Here is a 19,365-nt window from a genome sequence, read left to right on the forward strand (position 1 = left end):
CTGTCACAATTACAGCCTCCAACAATCTTCTTAATGAACTCTAGGATCGCTCATCCAACAATTCCCCCAGCACACATTTGTCTATATTTACACACAGCAACACGTTTTTTTTCTATTTCTACACAAACACACACACCTCTTCCTTCCCAGTCATCAGGGAACTATTCATAACAGGAACAAGTACTCCTCTAGGCAACACATCCCCATATCCCTAAGACAAGCAAATCAGCGGGGTCTTCGTTGACCTTCCTGAACCCCCGTGCTAAGGAGTAACCTCCTTCCAAAACAACAGGTCCTCTGCCTGTCCCCATACACCTTTTCTCGGATCGGCTTCCCTTTGGCGAGAAGGGGGACCCTCCTCCTCCTCCTCCTCCCTGCGCCCACCCACGCCTCTCTCAACTAGCCTTCTTTCCTAGAAGATACCCCCCCTCTCCCCCGCTCATCCCTCTTCTTCAGTACATACAATCATGGTCCCCCTTTGCGCGTCTTTCTGCTTGTTTTTGCTGGGCAACTCTGCCCCTGCCTTCTGTCGGTCTGGGAGCTCCCTTGACTGGCGGAGGGAAGTCCACTGCTTTGATTTCGTCTCCGCCCTCTTTCCCCCCTCCCCTCCCCTCCCCTCCCCCTCCCTGGCCGTGACATTCCCCGTGTTCAGGAATGTGGCGAGGTGGTTTCTGGCCGGAGCAAGGAAGAAGGGACAGAGGGAAGCCCGAAAGTCAGTCCGCTTCGCCGGGGCTTGGCTTCTCCCAGTCCCAGGGCTTCTTCTCGGCGGTCTGGTCTCCCCCTCTAAGATTCGCCTCTCTCTTGAAAGGCACAGCGCAAACCTTGGCGAGCTGGTTGCCAAGCACGACAAGCCCAACATGCCCGAAGTCCCAGGCGCTGGCGAATAGGCGACCCAGGGCAAAGGCGCCCTCGTCGGTCTATTGGATGTACAGGCGCTGTCCGTTGCCGGGGAGCTGCCCAGGGTGCTGAAAACTCGCCCGCCTCTCTCAAGAGCTCTCCGACGTGGAATTCTCTCCAGCCCTCCGCTTTCCTTCTGGATTCCCTCATGACTCGGACACGTCGGCTTGGGAGCAGGTTGTAAAGACCTCGCAAGTACCATGGCACGGATTAGATACCTGCGTGCAGCTGTCTCGGGATTCTATCTGTGGGAAGCTGCCCTGCTGCTCAGGTGAGTCTCCGCTAGATCTCCCAGGGATGCCTTCGTTGGGTGGATTGCATGGCAGAGCCAACGGGACTCATGGAGGGAACTGTTAAAAGGACTCTTCGAGTCTTAATAGCCCCACAAGACATCACACAGCAAAATGAGGGGATGTGGACATTGCTATACTGTGGAGCAATCATCTCTTGCTTCCCGTGTTTGTTGAGGGGTAGGTGGGTGGGTGTTAAAAGCCTCCCCCAGCCCCAGGTTGGTTTAGCTGGAGTTCTCTTCCTTGCCTAGTCCTCTGTTCTATGAGGAATCACTCCCACCCCACCCCCACTTAACCAATAGAAAATGGAGCAATATTTGCATCATGTATCATTTATTCAGAACTAGAAACAACTGGGAACTCTTTGATACTATACTAAATAGATGGCAATCAATTTCTCCCTGGCACCAACATCTGCCAGTTCCACCAAGAAAAGAAAGTAAAGAATTTGGTTTTGTTCGCTTCCCAAAGCTATTTAGTATTTGTGTATGTTTTATTAAGCCAGACAAACATATCTGAATTCCCCATTAAGCTAAAGTGTTTGAATTTAAGTCAGTTTAGTTCCATTAAAGTAAATGGGCAAAAACTAGCATAACCCCACCTATCTATCTTAAGTCATGGGGCTATTACTAACAACTAGTCCAACCCAAGCACCAAATCATAAACAGCCAGTGTTAGGAGAGGAGTACAACAATATACTATAAGGGACCTTTGCCATAAAAACAAAACCAAAAAAACTAAGACCTGGCTATTGTTGAGAACAGCATATCGGGATAAGGGAAGTATTAAGCTGTTCTTATATTTGGATGTGGTTGAACTGCCCATATTTCACACATTACATACACACATGAGATTTTGAAATTTTACTGACATGTTTATATTCTGATGAAAAAGAGGCAGGATGTGTAAACAATATTCTGTCATGCATACAAATAATCATTAGCTGTGCTACAAAAACAAGACTGTTAAAATGAACAAATATTACCTGAAGCTAAAGCATGTTTGTATGCATAGCAATTATTTGTATTGTTTCCATTTGTGAAATGTGAAACCCATGTAATCTATTTAAGCTGTTCCACAAAATCAATGGGAAACGAGAATAGCTACAGTCTATTTAGTACAAAGCGAATGGCATGAAGTTGATCTAGTGATTCTTTGATTTAGTAGTAAAATTCATGAGTAGCAAAATTAATCTTTTGTACACTTGAAGGAGTCAGGTACCTCCATTCTAAAGTTTCTAAAAGATTATACTGACATGATTACAGATGCACTATTACAACAGATTCTGTCAATCATGATTATTTAGCAGTACTTAGTAGATGCATTCATGAGCAAGTCAACCATTGCTGGTATGATAAGAACATAAGAAGAGCTATGCTGGATGAGACCAAGGGTAAATCTAGTCTAGTATTCTGTTCACACAATGGACAACCAGCTGCCTGTGTGACACCCACAAACAGAACATGAGTACAATAGTATCCTCTTGTTGGTGTTCCCGGCAACTGGTACACAGAGGCATACTGGCTCTGATACTGGAGGTAATACATAGCTATCATGGCTAATAACCATTGATAGCCTTATCCTCCATGAATTTGTCCAATCCCCCTTTAAAGCCATTCAAAATTATGGCCATCACTACATTTCATGAGAGCAAATTCCATGGTTTAACTATGTGCTGTGAGAAAAAGTACTTCCTTTTATCTGCCCTAAATATCCCACCAATCAGCTTCATGGGATGACCCCTATCCACACCAGAAGCAACCAACCTCAACTCATTTTCACATTAGCCCAGAGGTTATTGGGCGCATTCTTCAGTTGACTAGCATCTAGGAAGTGACCATGATGCTCAACTTTCCAGGCTGGCAAAATGGGCAGGCTGTGATTGGTTGAATGGCAATAGGGATGAAACAACTATGACAGGGCTAGGCAGGTGAGAGGGCCAAATGGAGACAACACATAGGCCACATTCGGAAGACACCTTAAACTATGGCTTTAACCACAGTGGTTAAGCTAGAAAGCCTTATTCACCATGGTTAAAGCCATCGTTTAAGGTGTCTTCTGAACACAGCCTGGCTTTCTGGCTTAACCACCATGGTTAAAGCCATGGTTTAAGGTGTCTTCTGAACGGGGCCATAATTTGATTGTTATGAGGAAAGTGTGCAACATTGTGAGGATGCACAGAGCCAGAGGGGGAAATGAAGACAGCTAAACCTCATCTTGGTAAGTCCTTGACATTTTGTTTATATGTCACAAGCAGCTTGATTTGACTAAACCAAACTTTTGTGAAAACATCAGACTATCTAAAGCAGCCTTCCCCAATGTGCTGCCCTCCTGACGTGATTCTCTAATGCCTGGAAATCATGGAAGTTATAGACCAACTCATCTGCAGGGGACTAGATTGGGAAAGGATGAAGAAATACATGTGTTCTATGTCCATTGGAACAAACTAATTTATTCTATTAAAATCCATTGGTGCAAGGAATCATAGGTACACCTGATGAGAGCATTCACAGCAATAGTACACTTTGAAGAGAAGGAGACGTATCCTCGATATTAATCAAATAGGCTCCATTTTGGGTGGCCAGTATAATATTCACTCTAATGTTGAAATTCAGTAGACCTTGCATTTTGAGGGAGAATATATTTATATCTCTGGAGGAAAACCTCTCAAACATGCCAAAACATATGCAACTAATATATTGCCATTAAAACCATCTGTTTTTATTAAAACAACCTCAGATTCCACTGTGCTTCAGCCACCTATCCAAGGGAGAGGAGAATTATCTCATTCAATAGCTGAGAGGCAATGGTGGTTATGAAAGTGTTTGTGACAAGTGAGAGTGACCTGTGGTTGGAGGTTTCTGTACTTGACTGGCAGCAGGAGAATGAAATAAGTGGGTGTGTTGAGTCTCAGGATGAGCAATAAAGTAGTTGTGTTTCTTAACAGTGTCCATGCTTTCCTTGAATGCTGGAAAGCAGAAAATTCAGCTTTTATATCCTGATTTTACTATGCCTTTATTTTTTGTTGTATGTTGCAGGAAAATAATTACAGGCCATGATTCTCTTAATTAACTGCTTATTCTTTTCTATCAAACTGTCTGGTTACAGCTATACCTTTACTCTGAAGACAGCTAAGAAATAATACAATTTGTTTTCCAGGGATGTTTATTCATATTCACTTTCTATTTGTTATCTTCTTAAGATCTCGGGTAGGACTTCAACTGCTTTGTAAGCTAAGGTTTATCCATACCTTCAAGAAATCGCCCTAACAATATCCTGATTCAAAACAACATTCTGCTTCTGAAAAACCATTATTTTGTTTTCTTCCTTGGTTTTCTCTTTTCATACTCTGATCTATAGATATGAGTAACTGCAAGAGGGCACAAAGAGGCTTGTTAGGAAATAGCTACAGAGGCATTCTATGTGAGGCAATTCTGCCCTACTATGCTGCCTGTCAGTTTAAATCCCATTAGAAGAGTTTTCTATGATATAACAGGCACATAGACTTACCAGGCAAGGCACATTGGTATGGCACATAGAAACATCATCTCATGTACTGGTTTACTCAACATCTGTTTACCAATGTCTGTGCTCACCTGACATCAACTTATTGCTATGCTTGTGTACCAGTTAAGATAATATTGCCTGCATAAAAACCAGTTCTGTCCTCATACTGGCAAGAGAGAGAGAGAACAAAATTCTGGCAGATCACATTCCTTTCACCAAAGATGGCAACATGCAGGAATGAATCAAAATGGTGCCCCTGCTTTCAAGATATCTTGCCTGTGCTTTAGAAGCACATTAGAGGAGCTAAGAAATGCAAAGGCCTCTGTTTGACTACTTATGAGTAGGGCCCTATTCATAATCTGCTGTTAGCTGACACTGCTTGACCTACTTATCAAGTGCTTTAGGACCTCAGGACCTCCTCCATTCTGTGCCCACCCACACAAGGCCTACTTAGCTGAGACATGGGAAGGGGTAGGCAGAAGTAACAACAGATATTGGGGCATCAGTGAGTGTTTCTTGAAGGATCACTTGTTGCATGCACAGAGCGCATTAGTCTTTCCATGTACTCACTTTGAGCATGTGCAAAACATCAAGTCCTTTGAGGCATGTAAAGGGATACTTTAAATATACTTGGCTTATAACAAGCTAGACTATATTGATCCATTTAGCCTAGTATTATCTCCTCTGACTTGCAGTGACTCATTGACCCTGCTCAGATGACACACTAAGCTATGGTTAGGCTGCTAACTGTTTTGTAGCAAATGGTTAGCAAGTGTGTTTAAACCATGGTTATGTAGCCACCACAGATAGGAATGGTTCACACGAGGCACTAAGTCATGGTTCACACAACACGCTAAGTCATAATGTTTAGCTCAAAATACTTAACCACTGTGGCTTAGCATGTCATCTGAACAGGGGCATAGTGGATATTTATACTTTGATTCAGAACTCATTTTTCCATAACAAAATTAGAATTATGCTGGAAAAACATAATTTCGTACCATCCATCAAAGTACTGTTAGTCAAGTGTATCTAAATGGACACCATTCCATACACTTTGGCTTAACTGGTTTGTGGGTTGAGTTTCCAGTGACGTACTTTTTTACAGAATAGCAATGTTATTCTCAAAGTAACTCACCTCTATTTGTCATTCACATCAATTAGATTGGAGCATATTAGAATAGGAAAATGGAATTAACACAGCATGAGGTATGAAGAATAAAAAGAAATCCAATTGTAATTTTAATTTAGTTGTGTTCTATAAACTATGTTCATCAAGCCTTATGATAGTTTCCCGTTAAACTGCCCTTAATTTTTTTTTCTTTGAAAGATTTCATTTAGAACTTTTATTATAGGAAAAGAACTACATTGGGGAAATACACTAGACCAGGCTTTTCCAACCTGGTACTCTCCAGATGTTTTGGACTACAACTCCCAACATCCCTGACCATTGCCCGTAGTGGCTGGGATTGATGGGGGTTGAAGTCCAAAACATTTTGGAGGACACCAGGTTGAGGCAGGCTGTGCAGAACCATCTCCTGACCCATGCAGGCTCTTCTTCATTGCACAATTTTTGTGTTGTTGTTGTTGTTGTTGTTGTTGTTGTTGTTATTATTATTATTATTATTATTACTATTACTATTATTATTATTATTTCCCACCTTTCCCCCAGTACTGGGACTCAAGGCAGTTTAAAAGTTTAAAACATGTACAATTAAAACATATAAATTACAAAAGTTAAAATAGAATTAAACCTACAGTAACATTAAAAACATGTTGTTGTTGTTTTAAACTGTAACAGGTTAAAAGGAAGGATTCAATACATTGACACAGGTCCAGTATAGTTCCAAAAGCCTACTGAAACAAAAAAGTTTTTGCCTGCCTCTGAAACTGTAGCACAGAGGGAGCCAGCCTAGCCTCCCTGGGAAGGAAGTTCCAGAACCTTGGAGCAGGACTGAGAGAAAGGCCTCCCCAGAAGATCTCAGAGCACAGGCAGGCTCATAAGGGAGAATACGGTGTTTCAAATAACCTGGACCCGAGCCATAGAGGGCTTTATAGGTGATAACCAGCACTTTGAATTGTGCCCAGAAATAGACTGGAAGCCAGTTAAGCTGTTTTAACAGGGGAGTTTTATGCTCCCTGTAACCCAAAACCAAAATGGCAACCCAAGAATGAAGTTGAGTGGATATGTGCAGAATATGGGCAGAATGTGGATTATAGGAAAACTACAAGGCCTTCCTCAGTTGCAAGTTAGGCATGTGTGTATGGGGTGGGGGGGAGCAATCACACACAACCACTTTGCCACATGTTGAACTTTGCATAGATCCACTCAATATGAGTGGATCATGTGAATTGGTCCCATGTTGATTCCAAAGTCAGAATGGCTTTACTGTGAACACCAACTAAAAAAGTATCCAGCACTGTTCACACCCACCCACACACACGTTAATTTTATTATCAGATTTGAGACTTGGCCTTTAAAACAACTAAGGAAACATCAGTTTAGTACAACAAAATCATTGATCAGAAATCACACCATAAAAAACACTGGTTTGGATCTTAAGTTGCTTCTTTATTCATAGGGCAAGGGAGGAGGAGGTTAACAGAGAGTGGGACAGGCAAGCTTCCCAAGAGAAGTAGGTTCAAAGCAGCCTGGAGAGAGCCCTTTTCCACGTTCCCATTAAATGGACTCAGATATTGGTAGGACATAAAGAACAGCTTCTCCTGAAGATCGTAAGGCTCAAGCAGGTTTCCATAGGAGAATGCTGTGAGTATTCTATTGGTGTATGACTGGGACACTTATAGATGGTTAGACAAATTCCTGGAGGAGAAGGCTATCAGTAGCATCAGAGATAGTATGCCTATGTCCACCAGTTACTGGGGGACATGGACAGAAGGATGCTATTGTTCTCAAGTCCTGCTTGTTGGTTTCACACCGGCAGCTGGTTGGCCAATGTGTGAATGGAATGCTGGACTAGATGGACCCTTGGTCTGATCCGTCTTGGCTCTTCTTATGTTCTTATGTTCAGTAGGCTGGCCCTTCTATTAGGGAGGGTGAGGCAGCTGCCTCAGGTGGCAGAAGGTGATGGGGAGCAGAGAGCAGCAGCAAAGTGTTGGAGTAAAAAGCTAAGTGTGCAACACAGCCTGCCTGAAGTTGCTGCTTTCAGGCAGAGCTGTGCTGAAATTTTTGATTACTCCATTTTCAGCATTTTGTGGGGGTGGGGGATGGAAACCGTGTCAAAAGAGGCTGGAAGAGTTGAGAATTTTGGAGAGTTTTCTCCTTGGGGAGAGGAACAGGGTTTCTACATAACTTTTTAAGTGTAGGAAGTTTTCAGGGGTCTTCCCTTTTAAAAAACAACAACACCCCTGGCACTTGCAGAAGCCCAGGAGTTCTTCCTGAATGCCCACTGAAGAGAGAGAGGTCACATGGTCTCCAATAGGCATTGATGAAGAACTGTCAGGCTCCTCAAGTGCCAGGGATGTTCTAAAAATAAAAAAATAGAAAGAAGACAACTGGTTACACTCTAAAAAGGCATGTGGAAATGCTGTACCACTCCCCAATGAGAAAATTCTCTGAAATTCTTCCCCTCTCCGTGAAAGAGGCAGAAAAATAAGATTCAGCTTCCAGTCTGCTGTTGACTATAGCTATATTAATATTTAAAATTATAGGATTTGTACAGGGGTTACAAGCTGTTTATGTTTGATAATTGTATGGTTGCCTCACAGTTCACATTATGAATAATTAAATGTAGCTTTGGAATTTAAAAACAACTCTTACTCCAGTATATCCATATTTAAGCAAATTAGTATTTCAGAGCTCTCATAGATTCAATGGAATTATATACTTCATGCATTGATAGGATCAGATTTTGTTTTTTAAGGCAGAAAAATATTTCAAAAAGGTTAAGATAAAACAAAAGGTCTGAAATTAATTTATCTCTAGTTTATTGAGTCTAGCCAGAAAGGTAGTGCAGAGGGTGGTCATAAAAAATAAAAAAATGTTCCTCTTTACACAAGGTCCTTGGACACACAGTTGTAGAATGCAAGGACATCTAAAGTGATGGAATGCAACGTATACAGTATTTATATATTATATTTATACCCTGCACTTCCTCCAGGAACCTGAGGGCTGTGTACATGGATCTTATCCCCTCTCATTTTAATCTTCATGACATTCCTGTGAGTTTGGTAGGCTGAGAAAGGATGAGGGGCCCAAAGGCACCCAGTGAGCTTCATAGCTAAGTGGGGATTTCAACCTCGGCTTCCCCAGGTCTTGCCTAACATTTTAGCTACTCTACTACATTGCCCCTGTTCAGATGAAACGGTATGCCATGGTGGTTAATACGGGTGTGCGGAGCAGGTCTGCTCCACTCCTAAAATTGGAGCAGCACTCTGATGAGGTGATCCTTCACTCCAATTTCTGGAGCATCTCTGTCACTCCGCCCCATTGGATTGCTCGTTGGAGAACCATTCTGTTTTCAGATAACCACCCTATTATAGCCTATGGGAAACCAAAATGCTTGCAGCTCTGTCATTTTTAAAGATAAAAAGATGAAACTTGGCAACTTGGTAGCTCTTATGTAGGGATTAGCCATGCCAAGTTGGAAGTGGATCCCGTTATTCCTAGATTTTTAGGATTCGTTTTTTAAAAGTTCCCCCTGAACCACCCCCACCACCCCCACACACATACACACACATATGAAACTGCACAGGACCTTTTATCCTTTACTTTGCTGATGCACAGTTGTGCATCTTCAGTTTATAAAATTAGAGAACTGCTGTGTTCCCTGACCATTTGCTCTAATGGGGTGAAATGGGGTGTGTGCTCTCCCTAGGAGAGATCAGACAAGAACAAACATAAATATAAATACCTTTTTTTTTTACATATTTTTTCAAAGCAGATAAACATGACTCCTGTCTTCAAAACAAAAGATACTAGTACTGGCAATAGCAAACTTTTCTCTCGCCACCCCTTCTTCTCTTGACTTTATGCCTGGCCGAGTTGCATCCATACTTGTGGTACACAGATCAGCCTTTGGCACAAGATTCTTTTCTGTATCCTAATATTGGCTTGTGAGACTGTATGGATCTACACTGCCTGGCAGCAGTCATCATCACTTCTTGGGACAACTCGTTTACATGGAACAGCTTTCATTACTTTCATAATGTGAGCCATTTTGCCTAAATCCTTCCTTTCAGCCAACATCAAATTTTCAAGAAGTGAAGAAAATTGGCTGCAGTTTCATTCTAGTTCAGACACAGCTCCCATAACTTAAACACACATGGAGATGGGGGGCTTCAATTCTCATAGGAGGTTTTTATTTTCTGAACGTTCTGCACACTCTCTTGAGAGAAGATGAAATGCATACGGTGAGTGGAACTTGGAATAGAGGAAGCAAGAAGCACTAGCATATTCAAGAACCAAAGAAAAGCAGAAAGAAACAGAGAGAGACTACGAACAACAAAGCAAGCAGGAACTCTCTCTCAATGATTCTCTTTCTCTCCTGCTTCCTTCCAACCACTCCAAGAACTAGCAAACAAATAAGTTCCAGGCCGGGGAAAATGGGTTATATCATTTGCAATCCCTCCCCCCATGCACTGTGATTGGAGCGGGGACAGGGAGGAGACTGTGGCTATTGATTAGCCACAGATGTCGATCTCAAAACTACCCTCCTTCCCCCATCAGCATCTTCCTAATATGGAAAAGTGTTCAGTTAGTCCATCGAGTTGAAACTACCCCTCACGAAGCCTAAAAAACCTTTGGATGCTTCGGACACCTTCGGAGCTCCGAATGACTTTTGCTCTACAACACAGGGATCCACCAGTTTTTAAACTGTCCAATATCTGCTCTGCTAGACTGGACCTCCAGCGGACCTCTGACAGACCCTTGGTTTTGCGGAGTGGAGCGCACACTCCTAGTGGTTAAGCATTTTGAAGTAAACACTATGGCTTAGTGTGTCATGTAAAGCAAGTTTTAACATGTTGTGTGAACCATTCCTGACCATGGTGGCTACATAACCACACACACTCACTAACCGTTTGCTGCAAAAGCCCTAACCATGGCTTAGCGTGACATCTGAACAGGCCCATTGTTTTTCAACAACTTAATAAGCTGAGAATGTTTTCAGCTAAGGTGAGCAACATGTGGCCATGGGGGTTTTGCACACACAAACTCTGCTGAGTTCCCTGCTGCCGCCATCATGACCATTGGCCCACCAGATTCCCACAGTGGGTTCAGGGGGACAATGCTCCCCCATGCCAAATGCCCTCCATGGGACCTCCCAGCCCACTGAAATTGCCCACCCCTGTTTTAAGTAATCTTGACCAATGGCCTATATTTGATCCACCAAAGCTTTTCACTCAGGTGTATTGGGAACAAAGGTCCCAAGGACCTTTTGTTCCTAATTTAGAAATAGACAACCTAACTTTGGGACCACAATGAGCTACACAGAGAGCATAGGAAACCCAAAATATGTGCATCAAACACAGAATGCAGGGGGGCACATTCTAGACAGTTTGAAGCACTTCTAAGGCTGCCATTACATCAGACTTTTTATACCCTGCAATTTACTAGGGCTTTTGGTTCCAGATTCTTTATGGGATTAAGATCAGCTCCTTTTCATGGGCGGACACATGCTTTGATTCTGGGCATTCATTTGCCTGCAAGTTCTATAAGTTTCATCACACAGTCGCTAGATGGCGATGCCGTATAGTGCAACTCCATCATTACACTAGCCAATATATTGGACTAATGCCCCTTGCCATGTTTTCTCTGGTCTTTTTAAAAGTGGGATAAAGGTCAACATGCATGTCAGACATCTTGGAAGTTGATGATGTCATGTAGGATTTCTATGAGTGACCAATCATGAGCGTGCACTAAAAGCCTTGTGGCGAAATGCTCGAAAAATCATTTATTTCAGCAGGAAAGATTTGAGTCTGCACAGAACTTTTCCACTGAAATCCATAGGACACAAAAATGCTTTGCTTTGGTTGGCTTGTGTCATATGCACATGAAGTGTCATTTCCTTGGTGGGCAGGCAGGATATAAATCAAATAAAATCAATCAACAAATATTCATAATAAATGATTAACATAACATTTTATCAAAATGCTTCACAATCTTTATCCCATAAAACACGGCAGGTTATGCCATTCATTTCAGTTGTACAGGTGGGGTACTGAGACACCGTGATAATATCTTGCCAGAGGCACCCAGCCAAGCCAACTAAATTTGGGATATGAACTAATTGCCTTACATCCCAGCCCAGCAGTGGGCCTCACGTTGTCTTGTAGGTCTAAGCATCACAGCACAAGAAAGCTATGTGAGTCATATTCTACAGAAAAGTAACCAAAACACCCAGAGAATAACTGCATGATGCAAAAACAAAACAAAACACAACCCTAATCAGGAGTGTAGATAGTGGTGTGCTGGAACCAGGGGTGCAGCACTGGCTCTTTCTTCTTAGCAGGGATGCTGACATCATCTGCCACCCCCCTCATAATTCTCTGCTCCCTTTGTGGTTTGCTGCAATGAATTTTCTCACCACCGATATATAGCTGTGAGCTATCCCTGCTGTAATGCAAAGTAATTTTGGTTGCCTGGTCTTGAATGGCCAATTAACACCCAATCTATATATCTATATATATAACACTAAGGCAATATGTGGCAATGCGTGGCATGGAGGTTCTGAGCTATGACACACTGGAGGTTCTGAGCTATGAGAAGAACTTTGTGTTGCTAAGCAACAGGGTATACACAGCTGGGAGTGGGGGGAAGCAGCTGGGAGGAAGCGGGGGGGGAGTGGGTGGGAGAGAGAGAGAGAGCCCAGAGAGGAGGTGGGGCAGCTTGCTGGAGCATGCAGAGGCCTCAGAGAAGTCCCATGGGCAGGTGAGTCGGGGGAGTGCCTAGGAGGGGGGAATCCAATTGACTCCTGGTCAGCCTCATGCCTGGCTTTTCCAGGCACTTGTGGAAAAGCTGGGAAAGTATGATACCGAGGAATAAAGTACTAGCGCACAGATGGTCTGCATGAGTCAAGCTAGTACCTTTATAAAAGACCTGCTCCTTTCAGAGATAAAAATTGCAAGATTAGTTTAGGGATGTGGATCAACACACCTGCCTCCATTTTTGGACTCTCCTTGGGGATGTGGCTACAGCGACTTTCCTGATGAGTGCTTCCTCTTCAAAATTTAACACTCCACAACTGGCTAGGATGAAGCAGCAGGGCTCGTTGACTGCCATGGTGGATATGGCAAGTCATGGGGCTAAGGCGTCCTGGAACCTGGCCTTATGGTTCACATATGGTCACATCTATCTCAATCTCCCTTTGTGTTCAACTTGCTGCTTGACGCAGTCCCTCAACTCTGAACCTTACACACTGTTTGCTGGCCTAAAATGGCACACCCACACTAAGATGGGGCCTGGGACTGAAAAGGGTGTCTCATACCTGCATTAGTTGCTGCTGTCACCTTTCTGCCCAGGGCTGCTCTATCTGTACAGTAGTTCTTCTTCGTGGTCTCTATGCATCACACATATGGGCTTTGCGCCTGCGCAGAGACCAGACCGGAACCTTCTATAGCTGAGTGGAACGTTTTTGGCGGGAACCCCTCCCCCCACGCTACCGCGTATGTCCATGGGGTTCCCGCCCTTACCTCAATTCTTCGTCGTCCGCCATTGTGCTTAGACCATAGAACCAAACCTCTTAGCGTTTTCTCTTTAAAATCCTTTTTTACTTCAAATCTTTCCTCTTTTCGCTTATTTCTCACTTCTTAACGTCTTTTCTTCTATTCTATCTAAAAGAAAAATTTTTTTTTTTTTTTTTTTAGTAGTTAGATTTTCCTCAGCGATTTCGATCGCGGCGCTTAGCCGTATGGCAGTTAAGGCCCCATTTCGCAAGTGTGTGAAATGTGGAGCTAAGCTCCCTCCAACTGACGGGCACTCCCTGTGCGTCCTGTGCCTAGGTGAAGGCCATAAAGTTGAGTCTTGGCTGAATCTTCGAGGATGCACAAAATGGTAGCCAGTAAGTCCGTTGATGACCGTTGCACTGAGGTGCCTGAACATTCCAGAGCGGCTAATAGGGCTCAGATACCCCTAACGCCTGGACAAACGGCAGCCAGTAAGTCCGTTGATGACCGTTGCACTGAGGTGCCTGAACATTCCAGAGCGGCTAATAGGGCTCAGATACCCCTAACGCCTGGACAAACGGCAGCCAGTAAGTCCGTTGATGACCGTTGCACTGAGGTGCCTGAACATTCCAGAGCAGCTAATAGGGCTCAGATACCCCTAACGCCTGGACAAACGGCAGCCAGTAAGTCCGTTGATGACCATTGCACTGAGGTGCCTGAACATTCCAGAGCGGCTAATAGGGCTCAGATACCCCTAACGCCTGGACAAACGGCAGCCAGTAAGTCCGTTGATGACCGTTGCACTGAGGTGCCTGAACATTCCAGAGCGGCTAATAGGGCTCAGATACCCCTAACGCCTGGACAAACGGCAGCCAGTAAGTCCGTTGATGACCGTTGCACTGAGGTGCCTGAACATTCCAGAGCAGCTAATAGGGCTCAGATACCCCTAACGCCTGGACAAACGGCAGCCAGTAAGTCCGTTGATGACCATTGCACTGAGGTGCCTGAACATTCCAGAGCGGCTAATAGGGCTCAGATACCCCTAACGCCTGGACAAACGGCAGCCAGTAAGTCCGTTGATGACCGTTGCACTGAGGTGCCTGAACATTCCAGAGCGGCTAATAGGGCTCAGATACCCCTAACGCCTGGACAAACGGCAGCCAGTAAGTCCGTTGATGACCATTGCACTGAGGTGCCTGAACATTCCAGAGCGGCTAATAGGGCTCAGATACCCCTAACGCCTGGACAAATGGCAGCCAGTAAGTCCGTTGATGACCGTTGCACTGAGGTGCCTGAACATTCCAGAGCAGCTAATAGGGCTCAGATACCCCTAACGCCTGGACAAACAGCAGCCAGTAAGTCCATTGATGACCATTGCACTGAGGTGCCTGAACATTCCAGAGCAGCTAATAGGGCTCAGATACCCCTAACGCCTGGACGGTCACTGGCGAGTTCTGCGGCCAGGAAAATCTCCAAAAAGGCCCGGACTCCCAAATCTTCTTTTGAAATGGAGAAAAAGAAGAAGAAGAAGAAGCGAGACGCGGAAAAACCCTCGTTAGGGTCATCCCGCACGGCGGAACTGGCGAGGAGTCACTCTACTCCTCCTGCTATACCGACCGCTTCGATACCGAGGCCTCCCTCGGTATCGAGATCCCAGTCGGTACCGATGGCTACGGTACCGACACATCCTCCCAGTCTATCGGAGGGCGAGTTGCGGGATTCGGCTTCAGCGGCCTCTTTCCGAGAGCCTGCCAGGCTGCAAGAAGTTCAGGGACTAATCCCTCTACCGCCTTCGCCAAGGCACACTCTAAGGCGTCAATGGGAAGGAGCTTTTCAATACTCTTGTCCCCAATCAGTATGTGGCGACTATGTATGGGATCGATATCGCCCACAACGATACTTCCAGGGTGACCACCAGTACCCTCAAGAAGAATATTATGCGCACCCTCTGCCTACGAGGATGTGTCATCTACCGCTGCCTCCATCGCCCGCCCACCAAACGTCCATGGTGTCGACGCCTCGACACCGTACGCAGCCATCGGCATCGACTGCCGCGGTTACCACGGTACCGACGGAGCATGTAGACCTCCAGGTGGTTACAGTATCCTTGCCTGAGGATAATTACCCATCGGATTCTGAGTCGGGGTTGTCGGCTACTCCATCGATGCCTTCACCAGAAGATGAGGTTCATGACAAGGACCCTTCTTCCCCTTCCAACGATATGGTCAGATTTTTTGACCATATGCTTAGAATGGCTCAGGCATTAGGACTGGAGATCCAGCAAATGGATGAATCGGTCGTCGATCCAATCTACGACGTTTTCCAGTCCACAACCAACCAACGACTTGCCATCCCTATTCCACATGCTTTAAAGCAAATGGCTCAATTATCTTGGAAAACACCGGCTATGACTCAAGCCACATCGAAAAGGCTAGAGACCTTCTATCGAGTCCAAGAGGAAGATGTACAGTTTCTGGTCCAACATCCCAAACCTAATTCGATAGTAGTGGAGTTGGCTCAAGGCCACTCACAGAAGGCACATTCTGCACCCGTGGACAGAGAAGGCAGAAAGTTGGACCATACGGGCAGGAGGATTTACTCCTCTGCCTCTTTGGGCATCAGGGCATCAGCCTACGAGGCTACCATGGCACGATACCAGCTCTTCCTCTGGGAGAAAATAGGATCCCTATGTGAACATCTCCCAGAGGACAAAAAAGAGCTGGCACGAGTTTTCCAGAGTGAAGCTTCAGCCATAGCCAGGCAACAATTGTCGACAGCGAAAGGCAGCAGAGGCAGCAACAACAACAGCTCCAAAGCAAACGTCAGCCCGACTTCTATAAGAAGCAGCGGGTTTGACTTCTTTATCCCAGATCCACCTCCCTTTGCGAACCGCCTAGCACCACATTACCATCAATGGGAGTCAATAACATCGGACTCCTGGGTGCTCACTATCATCAACTCGGGGTATGCCATCGAGCTCGATGTCCTTCGAGGATGAAAGTAACGGCGCCATTCCCTCCTCTGCTTCTCGAGGTACAGACCCTCCTAGCGAAAGGAGCCATCTCTCCAGTACCCGCAGAGGAACTCAGCCAGGGGTTTTTCTCCCGATATTTCACGGTCCCGAAAAAAGATCTGGTAGCGGACATTTCAACCACCCTCAACCTGTTGGACTCGTTGGGTCTGTGGGTCAACGAGGAGAAATCCATCTTGACCCCACAGCAGAAGCTGGACTTCATAGGGGTAACCCTATCGTCTCGGGACGGGAAAGCATACCTGCCCTCGACCAGAGCAAGCACCCTTCAAGATTTAGCCATCGCTACCGAGAGCCGCCGAAAGGTCTCGGCATGGACAATTCAGAGGCTATTAGGCTTGATGGCAGCTACAACTACAGTCATCAGGTTTGCAAGACTCAGAATGAGAATATTGCAGGCCTGGTTTTTAAGAACTTTCGATCTTCGACACGATGCCCGGTGAACTTACCTGTCGATCCCGACGCAAGTAAGGGCATCTCTGAAATGGTGGTTTTCGATGTCGACGCTCCTAGAAGGAGTTCCCTTCCAGCAAGAAACTCCTTCGGTAACGATCACGACGGATGCATCGTTGATCGGATGGGGAGCATACTGCGACTCCCTCATAGCTCAGGGTCGTTGGCCTATTTCCCAGAGGGAACATCATATCAACCACCTAGAACTGCTAGCGGTGGAGAATGCAATAAAAACTTTTCCACAAATGATCGAGGGCCGAAATGTCCTGATCGCAACGGACAACACCACGGTAGTGGCGTACATCAACAGACAAGGTGGGACAAGGTCTCATCCTCTGAATCGATCGGCACTCAGGATTTGGAACTGGTGCATAAAGAGAAATACTCACCTGACGGCGATCCATGTAGCGGGCAAGGAAAACATCATCGCGGACGCCCTCAGCAGGTCTTTCCACGTCGACCACGAATGGGAGCTCGATACCGAAGTAAGAGACATTCTCTTTCGGTACTGGAGCCTCCCTGCTGTCGATGTCTTCGCTACCGAAGAAAACGCAGCTTGTTCCAGGTTCTGCAGCAGAGCAGGAAGAGGAAAGCACTCGCTAGGAGATGCTTTCACCAGAACCTGGAAAGGAAATCTTCTTTACATTTTTCCTCTGTTTCCACTGTTGACGAAGGTGCTGGCCAAAATCCAGTCAGACAAGTCGGACTGCATCCTTATCACACCGTGGTGGCCTCGACAGACGTGGTTCTCCCACGCCCTTCGACTGTCGGACGGGAATTACATCAGACTCCCGCCGATACCGACACTGTTGTCTCGACACCAGGGCAGGGTTCGACACGCAAACCTGTCGACCCTCAAGATGACGGCATGGAGAATATCATCCATTCCTCCTCTCATACCAAGGATTTAACTGTAGACCATATATTGTTGGCATCACTAAAGCCTTCAATGAGAAAATCTTACGCGGCAAAGTGGCAGAGATTTCAAACTTTTGCCTTGGGAAATGATCAAGCACCTGAATCTTGCCCTTTGTCATTGATTCTCAAATACCTATTGGCACTTTATCAGCAGGGACTCAAACTCACTTCCATCAGAGTTCACCTAGCAGCTATTATGTCTTTTCATCGAGGCATGGATGGTTTTACACCTTTTACACATCCAACATCGAGGAAATTTCTAAAAGGACTTAAAAATACGATACCAACAGTAAAGTGTATCGTTCCACCATGGAGCCTGTCAGTGGTGCTACAGGCATTGACAAAGAAGCCCTTTGAGCCCATGGCCTTATCTGACCTTAGGCTTCTAACATTCAAGACTGTCTTTTTAGTAGCCATCACTTCTGCTAGACGTGCAAGTGAGCTTAGGGCTCTCAGGATAGATGCTCCTTACACTATCTTTCACAAAGATAAGGTTGTGTTACGCACAGACCCTGCCTTCTTGCCTAAGGTAGTGTCAACCTTTCATCTGTCCCAATATATCACTCTACCAGCTTTCTTTCCGAATCCTACATCACCTGTCGAGTCTGCTTTACATACACTTGATGTAAGGAGAGCTCTTGCCTTTTACAAGGCTAGGACAGAGTTATGGGGAGCCTTCTAAGGGACTCCCTGTTTCATGCTTGCGTCTGACACGCTGGATTGTAGAGACAATTGAACTTGCCTACTCTATCTCTAAACTAGAGCTGGTGAAACCTGTGACAGCTCATTCTACCAGACTGTTGCTTTTGGCAGAGGTGTTCCTTTGACAGAAGTCTGTAGAGCTGCAACGTGGTCCACTCCATCCACGTTTGTTAGGCACTACAGTTTGGACACCCGTGCGAGGCAGGACTGCTCGTTTGGAAGGACAGTGCTCTCGGAGATCTTCAGATGATGCACCAACCCACCTCCAAAGATATGTCAGCTTGCTACTCGCCCATATGTGTGATGCATAGAGACCACGAAGAAGAAATGCAGGTTGCTTACCTGTAACTGTAGTTCTTTGAGTGGTCATCTATGCATTCACACAACCCACCCACCATCCCCACTTGGTGGTGTGAGACTTACAAATGACACAGTTATATGTGGAATGTACTTTATTTTATTTACACTCATGTTTATGAGGGCACAATGTCGGACTCCTGTAAACTGAGGTAAGGGCGGGAACCCCATGGACATGCGCGGTAGCGTGGGGGAGGGGTTCCTGCCAAAAACGTTCCACTCAGCTATAGAAGGTTCCGGTCTGGTCTCTGCGCAGGCGCAAAGCCCATATGTGTGAATGCATAGATGACCACTCGAAGAACTACAGTTACAGGTAAGCAACCTGCATTTCAACACTATGCTAGAGCAGGAAAGGCCACTCTTGTGCAAAGTACCCTGCAACAATTAATCTGAAAATGGGCAGGCTTCCTCTTCTGGAAAGGGATGACACGGCTTGCAGATTTCTTCCAATTCTGCCAAGAAATAAAATAGTTGGAGCTGTTTCTTAATTTCCAATTAATAGTCAAGGGAGGGAATGAACTTTCAGATTACATGAAAGGAGATTATAAGTCAAATTGAACTATTTTGTGAATCAGCAAAAGCGGTATC

The 19,365-nt window shown here is 45.2% G+C and overlaps 1 protein-coding gene across 1 annotated transcript in view; it reads left to right on the forward strand.

Annotated features, from left to right (window-relative positions):
* The first annotated feature begins 780 nt into the window (after positions 1-780).
* GLRA3 (glycine receptor alpha 3) overlaps positions 781-19,365 on the forward strand; it is a 111,301-nt gene continuing 92,716 nt past the window's right edge. The window contains exon 1 of the mRNA XM_063135199.1: positions 781-1,168. Within this exon, the coding sequence (XP_062991269.1) occupies positions 1,098-1,168 (71 nt within the window). The 5' untranslated portion in view covers positions 781-1,097. The remainder of the gene's footprint in view (positions 1,169-19,365) is intronic.

The sequence above is a fragment of the Elgaria multicarinata genome, chromosome 10 (assembly GCF_023053635.1).
Source record: "Elgaria multicarinata webbii isolate HBS135686 ecotype San Diego chromosome 10, rElgMul1.1.pri, whole genome shotgun sequence".
Taxonomy (NCBI): Eukaryota; Metazoa; Chordata; class Lepidosauria; order Squamata; family Anguidae; genus Elgaria; species Elgaria multicarinata.